This window comes from Crassostrea angulata, chromosome 2 (assembly GCF_025612915.1).
Source record: "Crassostrea angulata isolate pt1a10 chromosome 2, ASM2561291v2, whole genome shotgun sequence".
Classification (NCBI taxonomy): Eukaryota; Metazoa; Mollusca; class Bivalvia; order Ostreida; family Ostreidae; genus Magallana; species Magallana angulata.
Window position 1 is genome coordinate 71,789,185 of NC_069112.1, and position 14,242 is coordinate 71,803,426.

The 14,242-nt window shown below is 32.2% G+C and overlaps 1 protein-coding gene and 1 long non-coding RNA gene across 2 annotated transcripts in view; both read right to left on the reverse strand.

Moving 5' to 3' along the window:
* Positions 1 to 246: 246 nt before the first annotated feature.
* LOC128171138 (uncharacterized) lies at positions 247 to 2,186 on the reverse strand. The gene is made up of 3 exons (XR_008242015.1): positions 2,056 to 2,186; positions 1,115 to 1,166; positions 247 to 546 (listed from the first exon to the last, which is right to left on the reverse strand). It is a non-coding gene; the product is annotated as an uncharacterized LOC128171138 (long non-coding RNA).
* A 4,737-nt stretch (positions 2,187 to 6,923) lies between these two features.
* The window catches only part of LOC128171089 (neurogenic locus notch homolog protein 1-like), a 39,322-nt gene continuing 32,003 nt past the window's right edge, over positions 6,924 to 14,242 (reverse strand). The window contains exons 9-10 of the mRNA XM_052836842.1: positions 8,636 to 8,863; positions 6,924 to 7,206 (exon numbers count right to left, since the gene is read on the reverse strand). Of these exons, the coding sequence (XP_052692802.1) occupies positions 6,992 to 7,206; positions 8,636 to 8,863 (443 nt within the window). The 3' untranslated portion in view covers positions 6,924 to 6,991. The remainder of the gene's footprint in view (positions 7,207 to 8,635; positions 8,864 to 14,242) is intronic.

Sequence of the window (14,242 nt, forward strand, 5' to 3'; positions counted from 1 at the left end):
TTAGCATATCTATTCATTCACAAAATAAATTCTAAACGCTCATTTCTCATTACCGAGAAAGGAAAGAGTGTGTAAATCCTGCAACAAGGCGATCAAAAGCCATTTTTGGTTCACACCAATATATTGAATTTAAATAAGTCTGAATTCTCCTATGTGAGAGACTCTCTCTCCCGCCCATTTACAAACCATCCCCTTTCCACTTCTCAAACAAAATTATATATATAGAAACAATTATATATGGTTCATTTGTTTTATTAATTCAAGAAGATAAAGGGACTTTCTGAAAAAAAATTCTGTGACAACATTTAAACCTGACATATGCATGCAAACTCAAAATTGCAATTTCTTTTTATGATGTCAATGTGTTTATTGTTTGACTTCTTAGTTCTGGTCCTCTTCTCTCTTCAAAAACACAGTCTTCTTTCTAAAGTTCAGGTTTTTCTTTCCATCATTTTATCTTGTATATGACACCAGGATAAGGGTGCGGGTAAATGATCACCAATAAGAACATCATTTATGTAAATCTCAAGACAAAGCAGGTACCAGCTAAAATGAAAATTATATATATTTCAGTAAGTTTAACTTGTTATCAAAATAGCTGAAAGACTGAAATGGAGGATTTTCTACAATTTGATAGTCAATGGAATTCATTTATCTTTATAAACATTTCATTATGTTTAGATGTGCATTTAATTTTGCACAAATTCAAATACAGCTTTTCGGTTTGATCGATTTGAAATTAATCGCATCCTCACCCCTGATGTGTGCATGATATTAGTTTAATTGCACCCCTTTATTTTACCCGGCCTGACCTTAAAAATGCACACCTCTCTCTATCTCTCTCTCTCTCACAACTGATTTGATTGATTGATATTATATAATGCTGGTGCAGTCAGTGTGAATTATACCATGTATTGTTGATTTGTTGATGAGCAATATTCAAAATTGTAGATTTATAAATAACATAGGTTTATATCAATCATTTTAAAACATTAAATGAAACCATTCGTACTTGAAAATACTTTTTCTAATTGAATTGTCTCATAGAATAATCAGATTGGTCATTATTTCAATGATAAATTATTGAACTTATACATGTATGTTATTTACTTACATTTTCTTCCAGCCTTTTTTTTTCAAATCAGTGTGACACTTTTCAAATTACTCTGCAAATAACAAAATATAATTATGAGAAGTCATACAATTTAATTTACATGCATATAAGGACATGTCAACAGTAATTTGAACATTTTTGTGAAAGGTCTACATATATTATGCATGGATGGGTAAAATGACCAACACTTCAAATTTTATTTGAAAGTTACATATGCACATTCTACACAAACAATACCATAGATGACCATGAATGTAGATTCCTCATTTAGAGAAAATCAGATGGAGACATGCAGTCATTTGTTTATTTGGGTTTTTTTTATTACCAATATAGTACAGCATCATAAGTATGAATCCAGGTGGCAAGATTTCAAACAGTGTTATGGTAGTAATATACTGAGTTCTAAAAACAAACTAGTAATAATTAAGAATTAATGTGCATAAACATCTTAATATATCAACTGGATGAATGTGTAAACAATATAAATGAACTGTCATGGAAGAATTTTGAACACAGTAAAAAGGTGTTATTGATCAGCTGTTCATCAATTTCCAGAAAATGAAATCAGCATCTTTTAGCCTGCACTGTACTGATTTTCAGAAAATCAAATCAGCTGTTTTCACACAGTCTTTGTATTCTTTACTTACAAATTGAAATTAAAACAAACAGCTGTGTAAAGCTAAATATTGTCAGTGCAAGTACTATGAACTGATTCGTGTCGATTGGTGAAAATGATCAACAATTTAACGGACTGGCAATAAAGCTACATGTACAATGTACATTGTATAGGCCTAAATGTAAACAATACAGTCTCTCCTCATGTTTTGAACGAAACAACACATTAGGTCGATCAGAAATGCATTAACAGTATAAAATCACAATAAAATAGTTATTGAGCTATTTGGTATATTACAAATACACTGTATATCTAATCTACATACCTGATAAATCATCAAAAGATCGCCATCATCGGGAATACCAACTACGCGTGTTTACATCGTCTGACGAGCGCTTTTGGGACGCAGATTCACACCCATACGACAGATGCGTTATGGAAATTCTTCGAATATTCTGATTGTTTTAAACTTATAAAAACACACATGAGTGATTCTTAGTTTTATTTTGCTTATGAAGTATTAAATCAGCCGTATTTTATGCTTAAACTGCTGTTTTCGGTATATATTCTATATATGGTAATACAGAGGCGGGGCGTATATTATGACGTCATAACTCATTATCCCTTCATTAGCATATCAAAACGATGTGTTGCCTTATCTGTCCTGCGTATTTTTGAAAAGAATTGGAATTGTGCAATCTGATTTATGCTCTTTTTGTGACCTTTATCCTGAAAACTTCTTCCATATATTCTGGGAGTGTACTTATGTTGAAGAACTATGGAATTCTTTTTTTGAGTGGATTAATGATCAAACTTATATGATGATTGATGCCAATATTGTTGATATTTTGTTTGGTAAACTGTCAAAGCACAAAAATATAATCAATCTTTTGATCATCTTAGTAAAACGCCATATTTATAAGAAAAGAAAAAACAAAATGTTACCTTCTTTCGAAGGCTTAAAGAGAGAAATACTGTATTATAGAAATTTAGAACATTATATGTATAAAAAAAATAACAATGAAGACAATTATTATAAACGATGCATGGGATATTTTCTCTTCCCTTCAATAAGTGTCCTCTGTTTTAATTTATACTTGGGATACTCTATTTTTTCCAACTTCCGCTTTCTTTTTTTCTTATTTTTTAATTTGAACAATCGTAGTATATATAGTTACTCTGTGTACACAACCATAAACACTGGATGAATGTGTGTGTGTATATGCAAAAAATGTCCTATGTACAGCTTTTTTCACAATAATATTGTAAATTTGATGACTTCAGGGCCTCCCAACCCTGACATCAAATAAATGTTTAAGTTGTCTGGGACAATAAAATATTTAAATTAAAAAAAAAAACCAAGTAATTTTGGACCCATATTCGGCATCAGCTGATCACAGAATACTTGTGTATCGGTTCTCTGACTCCTCAGGAAGGATCCAAGAAGGAAACTATGAAGATGGGGAGCATGGAGAGGGCAGGCGCTTACTATACTATATGAAAACAAATCAAATGCAGGGTATAGCGGTGGTCATTACACCACGGAGCGGTCACACGCAACTGGGTCCCGAGAGATTCAATATTATGAAGGAACATGTGTGCGATGTTGCTAACTTACTGGATCACCTATAATAATAGGTTTCAAATAAATACAATCCTTGCGAATATTTATATCGGAATAAAAAAAACTTCATATTTTTCTCGTACAATGTATTTATTTACACGTGTGAACATTATACCAAATTTCAAATGAACAGTTAGTCCACCTTAATTTTTTTGCGGATTTATTATGTTCAACTAATTTATTCCTTTTTAACTGCGCATATGAAACATCCGGTTTGTGTTTATGGACACTGAAATCGCAAAAGTTGACGTTTACCTACAATCGCATCTTCCCGGGCCTATTCGGCAGGCTTGGAAAAACACCTCGAATGTATTAACATCACCGGATGTTAGAATTTTATACAAAATGGAGTCGCTTCCCATTAAATTAAGTATCGGCTAGACAGTGTTGTATGTCGGTTCAATGTTATATTTTAGGGTATATCATTTATTTTAATGAAGTCTTGCTCACATCTCAACAGATTGTAAAATGTGTTGTATTTATATCAAGTTTTATAAAAAAGGGGGTTGTCATGGACGCCTAGGTAATACATTCAAGGTGTTTTTTTCGAGCTTGCCGGAAAGGCCCGAGAAGTTGCGATTGGTTAACATTTTGTCAACGTACTTTGAGCATGTCTATAGAAAGGTATTCTATCTTCTTCCAACTTTCTCTTCTTTCGCCCTTTTTGACAGTACTGTTTACCCAAAATTTGATTTGTTTGAATGACTTTATTGTGTTCCACGTTTGCGATTTAAATTGCAAGTTAAAAAGAATCTGTTGATAGGCTCATGTCGGACGTTAAGATACTTTCTGTAAACTGAGTATTACATGATATTATATCATATTTTAAGGCAATTAAATACACTGCAGGTTTTGAAAACCAAATGAATGAATTTAATAACAGATTGGAACTATGGCAACATTTATTTACATAAACCTCTCTCTCATAGGTTTTATTTTAATTTATGTCATTCTTTTAAAACTTTTTTGTTTTTTCATCATGAATATTGTTCTTGTGTATGAAATTAGTAAGTTTATTCTTTAAAAAAAGAGTAACATTCCTCCGAACGACATTTAAAGGTTTTCTTGGACAAAGCTAAGCGACGGGTTAACGGCTTTGTTAAGTTCTCTTGGTACAATACTGAGCAACGGAATACATTTCTCTAGACGCCTTTGTTAAGTTCTCTTGGTACAAACAAATCGACGGAGTAATTTTCCCCGGAACGGCTTTAAGCAGTTTTTTTTTTTTTGGCAAAAACCGGAAAATTGGAATGCTCTGCTTTAATACATCTTGGACAAACAAACAAAAAATGATAAATTGTCCAATTTAACAATATAATCCATACATTTATTGCCAAGCAGCTTTCTCTCTTTCACGTATATTAACAAAAGAGTTGTAATTAATTTACATGTAACATTTAGCACCGTGTCAAATTAAATCATATGACGGTTTGCTATTATGTCCCTATTTAAAGAAGGGAGGGTATTCTGCTCTGCTGCTGTCTGTCGGTCGGTCTACCAACAGTTTCCGCTCATTTTTGTCGCAAAGGATCGACATATTGAAATATAAAAAATACAGGTCTATCACAATATCTAGGTCAAGTTCGATACTGGGTACGACAGAGCGATTTTCGACACAATTAATGGCCCTTGGACGTAGAGAAATTTAAGTCATTTGCAGTTTCCGCTCATTTTCTTAGCAGAGGGTGCCCATATTGATATGAAATTTAGTATACAGGTTCATCTAAATAATATCTAGGTCAAGGTTTGATTTTGCGTATGATAAAGCAATTTTCGACAGAGTTATGCCCATTGGAATTAAAATATTCCAAATATTTGCAGTTTACGCTCATTTTCTTTGTGGAGGGGGCATATGTGTTTCACAAACATCTCTTGTTTCATCTGCATTTTCATTTCAAAGAATAAACGAAAATTAGTGGATGATCCTAAGATTTGGAACGTCTACAATCGCGAAAACACATTTTGATTTTTTTTTTAATCATGGCCATTTTGCTTTTTTTTCCTGTTGACCAGTAATCTGTTTTCCTTTACAATCTTCTTGCAATATACTCAGCTCCATTCGTACTACATTGTTATATCAACCATTATATCATTGTAACATGTATATCAATCATTTTATCTGGTGTTTTATCCGAGTTCTAATCAATCACCATTCCACAGTTCATTTGTCAATATAAGTAGAATGTTCTATCGTTAAAATGACAGATGCCCTACCTACCCGGTTTTACGATAGAATTCGTCCCTTATACTCGCTTCGTAGCAAATAAAAAAATTATATCGCACTGTCTTAAATACATACAATGTTGCTCTTTTATAATCCCATATTACCACATTAACTGTTTTTTGCAACGAAATCACTGCCACTTTTAACATCACGTTTGAAAATTCGCTGTTTATGGTCACCATGTTTATGATACAATCCGAGACATTCCGAGTGCGATTTCCGACAAAATGGCAGGCAAATTCAAACGTGTATTTTTACAAAATGCCTTGGTACGACTCATTAAATAGATATTTTGTGGATTAAGCTACATATGCATGTTCATAAAGGTTTGTAATGTATAAAAATTTGTTTTTTCCATGCAGATTTAGTTTTGATTTTTAATTTAATATCGACGCGAAGCTTCGCGTCTGCTACTGTAGTGTCCGGAAATATCCGTCCCGGTTTTAATTTTTAGTTTTTTTTTGTTGGTTTCCGCCCAGTCTATCCGCACAACGTTATTTTTACAGTTGGCGTGTTTTGTCCCATCATGGAGTAAGTTCTGTTGCCATGTCTTCTTTTGTGTATTAAATGATCGAATACTCTTTAAATATTATGTACGCTGTGTGTAGTTTGTAAACATTCTGTATATTTTGCATATTTCGGCATTTCTATCAGCTTTATTTGTAACTGGTTCATCGTAAATATGGCGGAGAATTTCAGTCATTTTTATGTATAAACGCAGCAAATGGTTAAGAGTAATGTGTCATTGTTTTTATCCTAAAAGTCTGTTAACGATTCCTAACTACAGCTTTAATAAGACTTGTCAATATTGTCAGTATTTTATTGTGAAATTGTGTATTGATTTTGTCTAAATATGTGTTATCTTATTTGTATTTTTTTACTCTCTTCCGAGAGGTTTCTGCTAAAATAAAGCATAAAACAGTACAGGGGTTGTATGGACAACAGTGATGAAAAAGAAATATGGCAGAAAGTGCCTGTTTACTAGCGGTGTTCAGCTTTAAAAAGCTTCAGGTTAGCGACGGGTTGTACCGAATTCAAAATTGGTTATATTTTTAGTTTACACAATTTTAAATGTTATATTATCTGCACGGGGCAATCAAATAAGTTCTGGTTTCAAAATGTCTTCAATGATTTCAAATCTAAAAGACTCCATTAGAAAAAAAATTATATAATTGCGCCCATATAATATATTATTTTGTTGTGTAAATAATTACCATAAATAAGCCAGACATGTAACATTAAAAGCAAAAACATATAGAGGTATAATAGGGCAACACCTGTAGAATTTTAACTTGAAGCGATTTGAAAAGTCACATTAAATAAGAACAGATAATCAATTCCCCAGGATGCGCAAACATATACATATATCAGAAGTCGGCAACATTTCAGCTTAGCCATCGGCTTTAATGAATGTTAGACAGGGACGCCAAACACGTCAACCTCACAAAGAATGAGATGCTCAGTTGTCTTGGAGATCTTAACGAATCTTCCTTGTGGTAGTGTTGGACAGTCGATGACGACCAGTTGTGACGCGGTACCGGGACCATCAAAGTAACCACAGAGAGTGTTGACATCAGATTCTGTCAGTCCTACAGTGACGGTAACATCACGCAGCCAGTGTGAAGTATCTGAATAAAAGTCAAATTACAGGTGTAAACTAGATTCTGTAATCTTTGGCTTGTATGGTCATAAAAATAAGCACAATATAATTATATATAAATATAACACAGGAAAAACCTTACCGAAGTGTTTCCCCTAGATTACACTTCCCTGTACTTGTTTTAATTTTTATTGTTTTGCATGATTAACTCATACAAAATGGCTCATATTAAGCAAAATATGATTATTTTATTTTTAACGTAAAAAGAGAAGGTTGAAATTTTATGTGATAATTTTTCAAGAAAAATGTGATCAATAAGAATGATTTAAGTTTGACGAGATCTTGCTTTGGCGATTATAATATTGTTACGGGTCATAATTACAATGAATGTACCTAATATTGACAAATAAATTTGTTGAAAGTTAATATATGTTAAGCACCTTAATTGTAGGATGTGGCAGGAATAAGTATGCTAATTCATTTTCTTTAGCGGGTTAAGATTTTTCTGCAATGATGGCTACCTTAAAAACCCGCATGAATCTCAAAACAAGATTTTATATTATGACACATACACATTTACATCTATCTTTTAACAAATTAATAAATTGATTGTAAAAAGTTGGTAAAATCCACTTAAGTGCTGTTATGTACATTATGTACATCAGTACGTTAGCTAAAAGTAACAGCCAGATCGCCTCCTAATGGAATTTGAGTCTGAAAGCATCATGATTGTTTTGAGCAGTCCGTGGTATTACGTAGGCTGTCGTACATGTACGTTTATAGCAATCGATGAAAGGGGCGTGTAAATTTCAGTATTGTTGTTTCTATAGAGCTATGAATTTACAATAAGTTTTCGTAAGAAGGAGAGGGAATCATACGTGGTGGATGTAAATATATCATGCTTGTTGTAAATGATTCACATCACGTGTTATTTACAACTATATCGTGATGACTAGGGAAAACGTTAATTGTGTCGTAGACTTTTGTTACTATTAGCAGTTTAATTGATGCCCCACTATGCATTTGCCCTATAGTAATCACTCTATTATATTCTCTGCGGTGCTTTACGTCAAATTTCTAAGTAAAACAAAATGCTTGAACTGGGTTGCTTAAGTCAAGGGTTAAGGTCACGGAAAACTTCTCTAAAAAATATTAATATTTTAGATATTATATGTAATGTTTTCTATGAACATCGTCGGAAACAACCTAGACTTGACGCTATTATATTTTAATATTTTGGGGGGCTTCATTCGATCAAAGCTATGAAACAATTAACCAGAATTTTAGCAACAGGTTCCTCAACGTTTGCTATATTTCGATTTTTTAATGTTGTTGTTAAATACGCTTACCCGTCTATTCCTTTGTTAAGTATTCTGACAGTTGTGATGTTATACATATAAGGTATGGACATAAAAAGCACAGTCAAAACTTGCAATGTTGTTACTTTTTACACCTACCTTTTCCGTTTTGATATATTCTTCTGTTAAGTATTCTGACAAATGTGATGTTATACACAGCCTGTAGATCCACCCTCCACCAGGGATTGGTGTCGCCACCACGTGTAATTGTACACATGTCTACAACAATGTCAGTTCCTCTGTTGCCATCCACTGCATACGCGGCTTTATAGTCAAGAAATGTTGATGACTGTGCGGCAGGTTTACCTAATGCGATGTTCGGCAGAACTGTCAACGAAATTACAATAAATAATAATATTTGCGTGAAGAAGATATGAGGATACCATTTACTACAATACAGAAATAGCTGTGATAGTTGTTATTAAGTTATTAAACTAAACTGTAAATGTAGTATTTAAGCCATTTGCTGCCCCAATTAGCCCATTTATTAAATAGTAAGACGACTGTTCGGCAGGTTTAACTAATGCGAAGGTCGACAGAACTATCGACAATAATACAGAGAAAAATGTCTAGTGATTAATTAACGAAAATACAATACAATTTAAATATGGAATGAAAAAACAGTATTGACTTCAATGGTTGTTTATAAAAAAAATTATATCTGACCAATCCCGTTCCAGACTTAAAGATATCCTATTTCATAAGAAATTAAAATCATCATTACAATAACGTAAACAACAGTAGTAGTATACCCTTACTCTTTCTTCAAAACCTGTCCATTTTTAACAAAACTTTGTGCTTTAATAAACTATTATAAAACTTCTTTTTTACAGTTTTAGATTATTTTATTATCTTTCACTTGCACAACAAAATCATTTTGATATTAAAAAAAGTATAAATACATGTATAGTTATACATAACGTTTTCAGCGAAAAATTACCGAGTCTTTTCAAGTCGTTTAGTTCCAACTAATTTAGAAAAATAAAAAAAAAGAAATAAAAAAAAAAAACAAGAGAAAAACTGTCAACGTGACAGCAAACCGGGTTTTAATTTTGTGTGAACAGTATCCATAATCCATTTGTCCATAATGAATTGATACAAATTACATATCCAGAAAAATGGGGTACTCTATATGCAATGATTTTGCCAAAAGTGACAAAGTTAAACAGCTGATAATTTTTCACAATCCTAGCAATTTGCATACCTCTGATATATGTTTAATTGATATGCAAAAGAACAACTTCCTTTCTTAATCAAAGTACTGAAAGTACTGGTAGACGGAGGAATCATTTCGGAGGAAATTAAACTAATGAAAATTTATATGATTTTTTATTTAAGGAAAAACAGCGCGCATACCGCTTATCATGTTAGTATATATGCGAAGCAGTTTAGTATTATGGCAATTTAAGGTAGTGAGGACATTTTTCAGGTTGACATCGGAGTTAGGTAGATCATTAAAATAATTAGTGTTGTTCTCTTTGTTTAACCTTATAAGCTTATTATATTTCTACTTAAAATTTTTTATTCTTTACAAAAAAGGAAGGAGGAAATTATTTTGCATCACAAAACAACATGCGAAACTGTACATGTTATTGAATGCATACAACTCGAACTTGAAAAATACAATGCAAACTATTTATGTACACATTTCTTTTCTTGTGTATATTTAGTTTAAGTCGATATTATTTCCTGTGTATAGTGATTTGAAAACCCAAGGTAGAAAACGCCATATCCTAGAGGTTTCCACACCTGTTCAGGACAAAAGATAACCTCTAAATTATGAATTACTTTGTCTAACTCTACAAACCCCCCCCCCCCCCCCCTCCTTTCTCCTTTTCTATCTTACAGAAGGGGTTTCTTGATTAATGAGTGTCGTCGATCTAGATATTCTCTTATTATGATCGTTATGAGAGAGAGAGAGAGAGAGAGAGAGAGAGAGCGTTTAAGGCGTCATTTTACGTACATTCATTTGAAATATACTAATATTACATATTCATAAAATTAGTATCCACAAAAGAATATAGTATAATGTGATTTAATCCAGCATGCAGTTTCAGTCCGAGTCCACGTGTTACCCCTGTTAATCAAATCAACGCGCGAGGTGCACCGTGTCCCTTCCAAGATAAGGGAAAAAACGTTCGTTCTAATAGTTTTCATTTCAAGTAAGGAGAACAGAAGTATGCCTAACAATAAAGTATTCTACACTGTTTGTAATGTTTGATTTCAAGTAAGGAGAAAGGAAGCATGCCCAACAATGAAGTACAGGTATTCTACACTGTTTGTGATGTTTGATTTCTAGCAAAGACAAAAAAAGTATGTATAACAATGAAGTACATGTATTCTACACTGTTTGTGATGTTTGATTTCAAATAAAGAGAAAGGAAGCATACTTAACAATGAAGTATTATACACTGTTTGTGATGTTTGATTTAAAGATTGATATACTGTGTTTATACTGGGCATAATAAAATAGAGTGTAATGAAAAAAACTGGCTATGTAAGCTGAAAAAGTTGGAAAAAAATATTGGACTCTTGGCGAACAAGAAAGCTAACTCTTTTCGGAAAATGCCAGATAATTAATTCTTTAATTGTTTCTAAGCTTCTTTATGTCGCAACAATACTTGAAATTCCTGATCAAACGATATTAAAACAAACAAAATTATTTTTCTAGTTTCTATGGGGGAAAAGAGATAGAAAAAAGCGTAATACTCTAATAAGACATATATCAGATGGAGGGATTGGTATCACCGACTCTGAAACTAAGGTCAAAGCTTTTAAAGCATCATGGGTTTCAAAACTTATTCATTCTAACAATGATTTAAATCAACTCTTGAACGCTTGTATAGAAAGATATAATTTAGATATCTTTAATCTATTAAACACGAATATTACAAACGCACTAGACCTTACTATCAAATAATTCCCAATTTTTTTATAAGGAAGTAATATGCGCTTTTAATGAATGTAAAAACACTGATCGAGAAAATATCCAGTTTCAGAATATATGGTTCAATAGAAATATAATGTAAAAAGGAAAAACAGTGTTTTTTCCAAATTGGATTAAAAGCGGTTTTAAGTACGTGAGTTATTTATTCAATTCTAATGGATTCAAACCAATAAACGAAATCAAAGAGAGTCTGATATCTACAATTACCTATGTGAATATTTAACTCTAAAAAGTGCCCGTAGAAAATATGCCGCTAAAATAAACTTACAGAATATAACACATAATAAAAGTACAAAGTTGTTTTTCAATTTTCATGGCTATTTCGAACTTGTCGAAGGAAAAAAATCCAATTTTTTTTTTTACCATATCTTACTACAAAAAATCTCAAAAGAACCTAGAATGGAAAATTTTGGGTTCAACTTTTTTGTATTGATGACCGTCAATTGTGGGGTAATATTTACCAATAAAAAGTGAAAAACATATTTGATAAAAATGTATCAGAATTTAATTACAAATTAATACACAATATTTTATCTTGTAATAAATGTGTAAGTAAATGGAAAGAAAATTTTGAAAAAAACTGTCTGAATTGTAATGTAGAAGAAGACATTAAACATCTTATTTTTGATTGTTGTATATCTAATCCCATTTGGAAGAAAGTATCTGATATCTTAAATATAAATGGGTATATCCCTCTAACTATTTTTAGAATCGGTAGGACAACAAAGAAGTGCCTTTAAGCAAAATAGTCCCTATACTTGCAGAGTGTATATACATTTATTGGGACATTTTAAATCATAATGCTTGACACATGTCAGAAAAGAGGATTTGCAATTTTTAAAACAAGTGTCAAAATTGAATTATCATTTGAAGAAAAGAATTGAAATTGTTTGATGTACACCCTTTCCAAAACTGAGAAATTCCCTACTTTTACTTTCATTTTCAGAGTTTTTCAATACAGACGCATTTTGCCGGAAAACGAATCTGACTTCAAACCACGAAATTTTAACAGGAAAGAGACAATTTGATGAGCTTTCATTCAATAGGTCCCTCGTTGCTGAACGAAAATTAGGGCCGGAGCTATGAACCATAACGTTAACATTACCGCCTATGGAAAATGCATTAGTGGACTATACCCATAATGTAACATGGAAAGTTATTGTTATTGGCTTTCCAGCATATTGCAACAAAAACACGTTTATCTTTAATAATGTATCTTTTGTAGCTTATAAAATGTACAAATATAAAATGAAATGTAGAGTGTTGAACGACTTTGTAACATATAATGGTTTATTATGTTTTCTGAAAAGTACACTGGCAGTTTTATATGACAGTTAAATCAGCAAAAAGCATTAAGATTAATTTTGATATTCTTAATAGATTGAATGAAAAATTGTAATTATATTTCAAGTTATGTTTGTCTAAAGGTGACCTGGCCTTTAGATTATTAAACTGGTAGGGGGATTCTCTGGACACTTATACTGTTATTCCCCCTACGCATATAACAGTGAAATATACTGTTACATAAACCTGCTAAATACATATGTACAAATCTAAATATATGTATGATATCTATATATTGTAACAACCTGGTTATTTCTTTCCAACTATCTTTGCTGTATTAATGACATACTAAGCATGAAACATTTCATGTGCGGAAATTTACTTGTAAATGAATATTTTTCTTCTTTTTTTTCGTGCTAAACTGTAGTTCAAAAAATTCCAAAATATATGTTGCAATAAGCCTCTGCGCAGGCCCACTACCTTCTGTTTTGTTACATATATATCATTGAATAAATGTTTGGAAAAAAAAAGATATACTGTGTTTGTGAAGTTTAGTTCGTATACTTTTTTCTCAACATAACTCTCTCTCTCTCTCTCTCTCTCTCTCTCTCTCCCTCTCTCTCGTTCGTTAAGACTATGGACACAATAAACACATGTACTTTATTTTGCTATTAATTTTGAATTTGCAGATAACTCAAGATCAGTTATATGGTACCATTTTAAATGATATATATTATGGCTATTGTTTGCATCATATAAAAGATTTGTTTGTGAAGTTTAGTTCGTATACTTTTTTCTCAACAGAACTCTTTCTCTCTCTCTCTCTCTCTCTCTCTCTCTCTCTCTCTCTCTCTCTCTCTCTCTCTCTCTCGTTCGTTCGTTAAGACTATGGACAAAATAAACACATGTACTTTAATTTGCTATTAATTTTGAATTTGCAGAGAACTCAAGTTCAGTTATATGGTACCATTTTAAATAATATATATTATGACTATTGTTTGCATCATATAAAAGATTTTTTTGTCAATTCTATCTATTTATGTCACGCACGACACTCTTATCAGCTTGTGAAATACACTGACCTCCCAAATCATTTTCTGGGGGGGGTGTAAAGAGAGATACGTCTTCGCGGGAAATTAATTAATAATATGTAAACCATATACGACAGAGACAAAGAAGCACACCATGTTTATTCATCGAATCTCATTATTATTCATAATTTCCTCCACCGCTAGATGGTGCTTAAGGAATCCCCATTATTTGACGTCATGGGCAAGACAATCACAATATACGGAGGCTTTTTAACAGCCTCCGTCTAAAAAACTGTACGAGGAGTTATCCTGTACGAGGAGTTATCCTGTACAAGGAGTTATCCTGTACTAGGAGTTATCCTGTACTAGGAGTTATCCTTGCGACGAGTTATCCTGTACAAGGGGTTATCCTGTACTAGGAGTTATCCTGTACGAGGAGTTATC